The 9,482-nt window shown below is 35.0% G+C and overlaps 1 protein-coding gene across 1 annotated transcript; it reads left to right on the plus strand.

Moving 5' to 3' along the window:
- The first annotated feature begins 254 nt into the window (after window positions 1-254).
- Window positions 255-6,690, plus strand: LOC132790227 (tyrosine-protein phosphatase 69D). Its single transcript, XM_060798689.1, is given in 13 exon segments — window positions 255-518; window positions 1,291-1,393; window positions 1,651-3,482; window positions 3,533-3,753; window positions 3,755-3,782; window positions 3,842-4,085; window positions 4,148-5,036; window positions 5,103-5,249; window positions 5,318-5,428; window positions 5,493-5,672; window positions 5,735-6,042; window positions 6,112-6,247; window positions 6,317-6,690. Coding segments are annotated over 13 exon segments (4,368 nt in total). The 5' UTR covers window positions 255-427; the 3' UTR covers window positions 6,395-6,690.
- The last annotated feature ends 2,792 nt before the right edge of the window (window positions 6,691-9,482 follow it).

Here is a 9,482-nt window from a genome sequence, read left to right on the forward strand (position 1 = left end):
AATTCCAAAATATAAATACAAAGGTTTTAATTATTAATAATGTACTCGCTTTATTAATTGTATGATATGGTTTGTATTGATTGATTTGTCGAAAAAGGTCTATTTATAATAAATTGAGCATTTCAACGGAATTTATCGAAATACAACATCGATATACACAGCTGATGGTGTTTCGTTTTCGATGTACCAAAATTGTGAAACATTTTTTAAAGGGTGTGGAATTGATGAGAATATTTTTTTTTTGGTCTTCTTACACCCTGTGCCAAATAGAGTCTAGCCAGTTTTTAACAAACTAGAAGCAGAAATAAATTAATATGTTGTTGTAAAAGTTTGCAACAGTGAAATTGATAAAATAAATAAAACGGAAAGGGACTAAAGCGCTTATGTCCTTTTAAATATTGAAAAGTATTCACATAGTTATTAGGCGATGGCGTGTTTTTACGAACACCGAATATATGGCTTTGTGACTCTTTTACTTTTCTTATTTACAAATGAATTTGCACAAGGATCTATTAGAGGTATAAATAAAGTGTGAAAAAAATCAAACATTTTTGCAAAGCAAACAACAACTATATGGATTTTGTGATAGTTTCCGTGTTTTGACTGCATTTTGTATATACATATACACATACATAAATATCTACGCAAATTTATCTGCAGATATACAAACCCAATGTGTATATATACACACATGCATACTCCTATGTACTTATGTATGAGTGCACACCGCCTATTTGCTTTATGTGTGATAAAGGATTTTTATGTGCTAGTCGAAGGATGAGAAACTTTATGAGACATGCTCGACATTTCGTTTGCAAGTACGCTTATTAGATCTGTCATTTTTGTGTGTAGTACACCCCTAAAAATGGGCCAGCAAGTGTATACTAATATTGTGTTGTTGAAAATGGGTGGTGTGGTGATGTAGAGGGGGGAGGGCGTTTCATAGACCGGCCGCCGTCAACAGTTGAGTTCAGTCAACAGTTGAGTTATTCGATGTTACTTTTATAACAATTTTAATTTTTTATCTCTTTAATCAACCACATAGAAGTTTAGTGGAAACATTGCGATGCTTATTGTCGTCATTTTTAATTATAAAATCATTTTTTTGTTGTGCTGTGCTGTTAATTAAGTGTCAAAGTGCAGTACGTTTTATTACGTTTCATTCGTCATCAAATTAGTGGAGCTGTTAAACCCTTTTTGCTGATAGGGTTTCGTGACATCATGCTGTATTTTTCTGACTGCACTTATAAAACTATTTCTAACTTCTTTGTTCTTCACTTGTTGTTGTAGAATGGGTGAAAATAGGGACAAACGCATCCTTAGGATGTGTTTCCGAGATAGAACCTGCGACTTGGATATTTAAGAACGAGAGCATTAATGCTGTGGATACCAGGTAAACATATTTTATACATATATTTTGGTAATTTAAGAAATCTTTGGAAATAATTCTATATAATAATACATAATCTTCTGTGAAAGTTACTATGATAGTAAAACACAAAAAAAAAAACACTTAAATATATTTTCTTATCCTCTGTAGTATAAATATAACAAATCTTTATGCACCATTGCTATAAAAATTATATCTTTTATTACATTTGGAATATTCTAAACATTTCGGTTAATATTTTTGTTATTTATTACTTTCAGATTTACAATTAGTGCTGATATTGTGACGGATGATAACAGCAGCGATGGTATATCTAAATATAACAATGTGCTTCACATACGTGATGTGGTTATAACGGATATTGGCATCTACACATGCAAACTTCCTAAGAGCAACGACACAATCGAATACAACTTGCAGCCATTTCTTCAACCAAAAGTCATTGATAGTACGGTTGATTACATTAAACGAAAGATAGGTCATAGTGCCATATTGTATTGTGTATTTGACATTTATCCACAAAATATGACCTTAAATAAGCAGTTGAAATGGTTAAAAGACGGCAGCCATGTGGCAGATCTCGAAAACTTTTACAGTATCACACAGCTGAGCGAGACACGATTAAACTTCACTTTGGAATTCACAGAAGTCTATAAAAAAGAAAACGGCACGTATAAATGTGTGCTATATGGATCCACTGGTGAAGAGATTGTGGCCAAAGAGATTGCGTTGCTTGTGATGGAAGTGCCACAGATCAGTATTGATTATGTGAAAGCTGTGGGCGCCAACAAGATATTTCTCAATTGGACATCATACGATGGCAACGATCCAGTACAAAAGTTCTTCATACAATATGCACAGGCTGGTTCATCGACCTTCGAATATTATAAACAGTATATCAATGGCAATTACACATCCTATGTGCTCGACAATTTCAAAGCGAATACAACTTACCATTTACGAATAACTGGCAAAAACTCGATTGGCGATGGAACACCAAATCAATATCCATTTGGCGTCACTACATTGGATCATGATCCAACGTTTATACCCAAAGTGGAGACAACTGGGAGCACAGCATCGACAATTACGATTGGCTGGAATCCGCCATCGCAAGACTTAATTGAATTCATTCAGTACTATGAATTGACTGTGTCCGAATCGGGTGAAAAGTCCAAGTTAATTGAGACAGTCACTTACCAACAGAACTCTCGCAATTTGCCATATATGTTTGATAAATTGAAAACTGCAACCGACTACAAGTTTCAGGTGCGCGCTTGCAGTGATCTAACAAAGACATGTGGTCCATGGTCTGAGATTGTGAATGGCACCACCATGGATGGCGTTGCCACGAAACCCATGAATTTGACTATTCATTGCAATCAGCAGAATAACTCCCGATCCAATTCCGTTTCTGTTGGTTGGGGTGTGCCCAAGACACCAAATGGCAAAATCGTTTCATATCTCATTAACTTAGAGGGCAATTACACATACAATCAAGATGGAATTATATCTACTGAAAAGTGGGGACCTACCATACGCAGAGTGGATGAACCCAGTCACAAAGCGAGCTACGAAAATGTTAGCCCCAATACAAACTACACTGTAACCGTCTCTGCGATTACGAGACATAAGAAGACTGGCGAACCTGCTGTGGCCAATTGCTTTATGCCTATTTCAACGCCCGAAACAATTGGCAAAACGATGTGGACAAAGGTTAAGAACGGTCCCAAATATGTCTTGAAATTGTACTTGCCCAAAGTAAGCGAGAGAAATGGTCCTATTTGCTGCTATCGATTGTATCTGGTTAAGATCGTAAATGGTGACAGCGAGTTGCCTCCTCCGGCTAAGCTGAATATAGCCACGTTTAATGAACTGAGCAACATCAGTAAGACACATAACCATGCATATTTGGCTGAGATGCTTAGTACTCGCTATTTCAAATCGGAGATATTTTTGGGCGATGAAATGCGATTCTCGAATAATCTCGAGGACCTCCTTGCCAATGATGAGATATGCCGCAAGTGTCTTATCGATACTCCTTTTTTACAACACACAACGCCCCATCTCTAAACCAGGTACGAATCTCAATGTTTATGTTTGAATTTAATGAGTTAATCAAGAATTTCTTTTTCATTTTAGATCCCATTTTGCCACCTAAGGAAGATCTTATCAAGCTTGGCAATCTAACAGAAAACTCGATTAAAATGTTAGAAGGCAGAAAACGTAGAAGACGAAATCCCACAGTTGCTACAAGCAATGAAGACACGAGCTTAAGCACTAACATTCCAACAAATGCGCCAGAACAAGTTGCTGTCAGTAATCCCCTAGAGATTTGGGATGGCGAAATTGACATAAATTCCCAATTATACTGGATTTATTGAAATTATTGGTAAGTCATAACAAACTTTGTTTATATTACACGTATACTAACTATTTTATTCTCTACAGTGCGATCTGGGGAGACTGTTCTTATGGCATATAGTGATTACTTTGATGTCATTACACCCGCTACTAAAGCTGAACAAATTCAATCTCTTGACGACACAAAGTTTTATTTGAATACTGGTATTCAAGTGCTGGCGATTTCACTGGCCGTAGTTGTGATCTTTGTAACATTATGGATTATACATCATCAAAAGACTAAGAACGCAATGCCCGACGAAGATACCTTGACATTGAGAGACTCATTAAGGTATTTATTTATCTAAAATACTATTTGTGATTAGCTAATTAATTGTTTTGCCCACTTAGCAGGGCACTATTTGGACGACGAATCAACAACCATAGTCAATTCATTGGCTCTGGTAACCAAAAGGGTTTCGATACTGGGCCTATACATAAAACCGATTTGGTGACAGCCTATAAGAATCGACATAAGGACACAGATTATGGTTTTCTACGCGAATATGAGATGCTGCCCAATCGCTTTAGTGATCGTACGACAAAGAATAGTGATATGAAAGAAAATGCATGCAAGAATAGATATCCTGATATAAAGGCATACGATCAAACTCGAGTGAAACTATCTCCAACTAATGGAACCCAAAGTACTGATTATATTAATGCTAACTTTGTGATTGGTTACAAGGAGCGGAAGAAGTTCATTTGTGCCCAGGGACCCATGGAAACGACCATCAATGACTTTTGGCGTATGATATGGGAACAACATTTAGAGATAATTGTGATGCTTACGAATCTGGAGGAGTATAACAAATCAAAATGCGCGAAGTATTGGCCAGAAAGAGTTTTCGATTCCAAACAATTTGGCGATATTTCGGTTAAATTTACCGCAGAGCGTAAAACTGGTGATTACATTATACGATCATTGGACGTGACGAAATCGAATCTTATTGGTGAAGAGGAAGACCATCGACAAATAACACAATACCATTATCTGACATGGAAAGATTTTATGGCTCCCGAGCATCCGCATGGTATCATTAAGTTTATACGACAAATTAATTCCGTCTACTCTGTGCAAAGGGGGCCAATATTAGTGCATTGCAGTGCTGGTGTTGGCAGAACTGGAACCCTTGTTGCACTCGACTCTCTTGTACAACAATTGGAAGAAGAAAGCATGGTTTCGATATTTAATACGGTGTGTGATCTGCGACATCAACGTAACTTTTTGGTTCAGTCCTTGGTAAGCTATTGCAGCAGTTTAATAATGGATAATAGTGCATACTTTAATACTCTTTTTACTTAACAGAAACAATACATTTTCCTTTACCGAGCATTGTTGGACACTGCCACCTATGGGAATACGGATATACCGCTAGCTTTGCTTCAATCGACAATTGACTCTCTTAAATTTAAACCTAATGAAGGAAAATGCTTGCTGGAAACAGAATTTGAGGTTAGTACCACATCTTTATTTAAGTTCCCTTCACAAAAATAATAATATAATTTGTTCTCCATTTAAAGAAATTGATTTCGACAGCTGATGAGATAAATAAGACCTGCAGCGTAGGTGAAGTTGAGGAGAATATGCAGAAAAACAGAAGCCATGAAATAATTCCATATGACCGCAATAGAGTAATTATATATGCTTATTAATGAATGTTAGTTACCTATTAATTATATTCAAAATCTTCTTTAGGTTATTCTAAGTCCAATTCCAATGCGGGATAATTCCACATACATAAATGCTTCGTTTATTGAAGGATATGATAATACTGAATCATTTATCATCGCACAAGATCCTATGGAAAGTACTATAGGCGATTTTTGGAGAATGATTTCAGAGCAAAGTGTTTCCACTCTTATAACGATTTCCGAAGTGAGTATGAGATTGATGCCAGATTGACAATAGTTACATGTATGACCAAATCTCTCTTTCAGATTGGCGAAGGTCCAAGGAAGTGTCCACGCTATTGGGCAGATGATGAAATTCAATATGATCAAATACTCGTAAAATACGTACACAGTGAAAGTTGCCCGTATTATACACGGCGTGAATTCTATGTAACAAATTGCAAAATCGATGATACTCTGAAGGTTACGCAATTCCAGTATAACGGTTGGCCTACTGTGGATGGGGAAGTTCCTGAAGTATGTCGGGGAATTATTGAACTTGTAGACCAAGCGCACAAACATTATAAAAACCATAAAAATATTGGTTGCCGATCTCCCCTCACAGTTCACTGCAGGTAATTTAGATATGTCAATTAGTTGTGATAAATTATTGATATAAATATAAATATTTCTTATCTTTACAGCTTGGGTACTGATCGAAGTTCAATTTTTGTTGCCATGTGCATTTTGGTTCAGCATTTGCGATTCGAGAAGAGCGTAGATATATGTTCAACCACAAGAAAATTGCGATCTCAGCGACCAGGACTTTTAAATTCATTCGTAAGTTATATTACAACGGCACTTAAATAATTAGTACAAATAAATAACAAACAATTTGTTAATTTGCAGGCACAATACGAGTTCCTACATCGCGCCATAATAAACTATTCAGATCTACATAAATTATCGGAAAATATTGTGGATTAAGGAAATAATTGTGTGTGTACTCATAAGATAAGTGTAGGCAGCTTTACACATTAAAATACATAGATATTATAAAAATGTACATTTCATGAAACTACATATAGTATGTACGAGTATTTGAATGCGGCGAATGTATACATTTTTTTACCATTATATTTTTAACCTTATACAATACAATGTGTCTATACAGATGCTTATGTATATGTCTGTACGTGCGTATTTATATATATATTGATAAAGCTACCAAAGGAAGTATATTAATTTATTTTATAAGATTTCGTGTAAAAAATAATAAATAAAATATGTATCTTTTACATTTATGAAAACAATCCCTTTTCTTTTAGTATTGGTAAAACTCTGTTTTGATAACACAAAAATTAGGAGAAGTTAGAAAGTTAATTTGAAAAACAATTTTAATTGTGTGGATCTGTTTTAAATATAAGGGAAATATTGCGAGTAGGTAAGAATAATAATTTAGAGGGAGAAGGAAAAGAGTACAGTGTACATGTCGCAGTGTGATGAAGCTTATCCAAAATTATGTAATGAAGAACTTTAAAATTCTACTATTTTGGGAATAATACACTGAAATCTTCTCGGGCCTTCTACTCATCAATCACCTTAAGAAAATACTTTTCACGACTAAACCAAAACTAATTGAGTTGCCTGGTTAATTGGGTGCATAAAGGGTGATTTATTAATTCTGTTTTCACAACTCTTAAAATACAAATTAATGTTATTGCCTACTTATATGATAAACTTGTTTTATGATTAAAAACCTTTCTTAAATTTTTAATTCAACTTTTAAAGTTCGCAGTAATTTTTATTATACATACATAACATACTAAAGATTTATTATTTTCCTTTAATTTTAGTGTAAATTACAACTTTGTCTATTTGAAATAACGCATATAAGAATTCTTTTTTTCTTTCTTTACTTTTAATTTAATATATATCATAAACTTATTTAGTAAGTTCAAACAAATCTGAAGCATGAACTTGGAATGGTAAAAGTAAATTTGGCGCAGAGGTAACAAATTATGTTGTACTACATACTCGTAGTATCTGCTCATACACACATAGATACATTAGTAAATGTACACGGGAGAGAGCAGAGCTTTCATTAAATTAATTAACTTTTTTGTGCAAATATTGCCGGGTGCATAGAAACGTTCTGTATGTCAGAATCAGAATACGAAACGAGCCAGAGAGCGAGAGATGCGAGTCGAGACTCGTACCGGTTGCCACTTAAACTCATCATCAAGCTGAAAATTATGTTTTCAGTTAAAACTGAAGACTTGTGTAAACACTTATGAACGGCCACTCGGCCTGTACGACGAGTACGATGTTGAAAATTTAATGATTCTTTTTCCATTTTCATTCACTAACTGAAATTGTAGGAGTGTCTGAAAAAGACAGATGCAGCTGATGAACGAAATGTGGATGGAGTTGAAAGGTCAGTTGATGAACTTCTATGCCTGTTTGCCCGCATTCTGATTCCGGCTTCTCTAGTAATTAGTCTTTATGCACTGTAAATAACTTTGTGTAAATTTAAAGTGGAGAGGGTAGAACATAAATATCAGGAGTCTGATTTTACGACTGCCTAAATTATGTCCTTATGCATACTCTACATTGCAGTATAGGATTTAATTTATACATAAGCTTGGGTCAATAAGAATTTAAAAAACTATTTCTCCTTGATCCTCAAATTCAATAATTGACAATCGGCAAAATCTATTTATTAAATCAAATTTTTAGACTAAAATATTATAGAATATTAAATATTCTATGTTAATGCTGCTATGCTAATAGTGGCAAAGTCCGTATCGAAGTTGCTAAATAAAAATTATAGGATCCTCCGAAGGTTATTATTAATAAATTAAGTTGACAAATTGATTTGCAATGTTTCATTTATAATTTTTCTCATAGTTTCGCAGGATATGGTTTTATACAGGCAAGCTTATGCATACATAATGAATAATTTATCGCAAATATAGTACTTGTTTTAATCCATTCATTTGCCTTATCATCTTATCAATACGATAAACTTCGCCACGTGCCAGACATTGATGTCTCTTTTTTTTCGAAAAATAAAGAACCAAATAAATGAATATATTATAAACATAAAATAAAAAAAAAAACAATTATCATTATCACAAAGCTATAATCAGGCACCTTGTGCCTGCTATCTAATAAGGGCACCCGGGGGATTGGAGGATTGCATGAAAAGCATGAAAAGCGACCAGCGGCCCACAAACAAATATTTACATATGTATTTCAATCCGTCATTTGGTAGTCACAAGCGTGAGAAGAGCAAACACAAAACTTCGTATCTGCGACATGCATAAGTGGAGCGAACTTTGGTAACCCTGCAATAACAAAACCAACCAACGGCAACCCTAACCTGATGATGTTGTCCTCTGGCTGCGGAGGCTGACTTACGAGTATTTCATGGCTCAGCAGCAATAGCAGCAGCATCGAGTTGGAAAAGTCAACGTTAGAGTCAGTCGAGAGGGATAGAGAGACAGCATTGTGGGAGGGTTGTGGATGACTTCAAAGGAGCAGCATATACACAGAGAGAAAAGATAAGTTTGTTGGCAAAAATTCTGCTGCTTTAATCTACAGATGTCCAAATTGTTAATGTAACAATAAGAAGTATTTATATAGCGCATTTTGAACTACCACTACTAATTTTTTTCTTATTTATCGTTATTTGTGTATTGAAAAAATAAAGTTTTGTTTTTGTGTTTACTTTATATAAACAATTTTTCCATAGTGTAAAGTACATTTAACTATTTGCAATAGTTTTGAAATATTTGGTGTAAGAAGAATGTTAATTTGTTAATATTAAATATCATCGAAATCGATTTATGACTCAGGAAAATCTGTGCCGTAAAAGTTTATCAATACTATACATTTTTTCTCACTGTGTAGTCCGGTGTGCGCAGTGGGCATTTCAGTGCCGGTCTCATCCGCAACACGTGCCTGCTTCGACGGCGACCGCCGCCCCGACGCTCGAGTTAAGAACGCCAATTGTTTGTCGGACATAAACTGCAGTCGAACAGTTTCGGCTATGATAGCTTCTCATCGCACC

The sequence above is a fragment of the Drosophila nasuta genome, chromosome 3 (assembly GCF_023558535.2).
Source record: "Drosophila nasuta strain 15112-1781.00 chromosome 3, ASM2355853v1, whole genome shotgun sequence".
In the NCBI taxonomy this organism is placed as follows: Eukaryota; Metazoa; Arthropoda; class Insecta; order Diptera; family Drosophilidae; genus Drosophila; species Drosophila nasuta.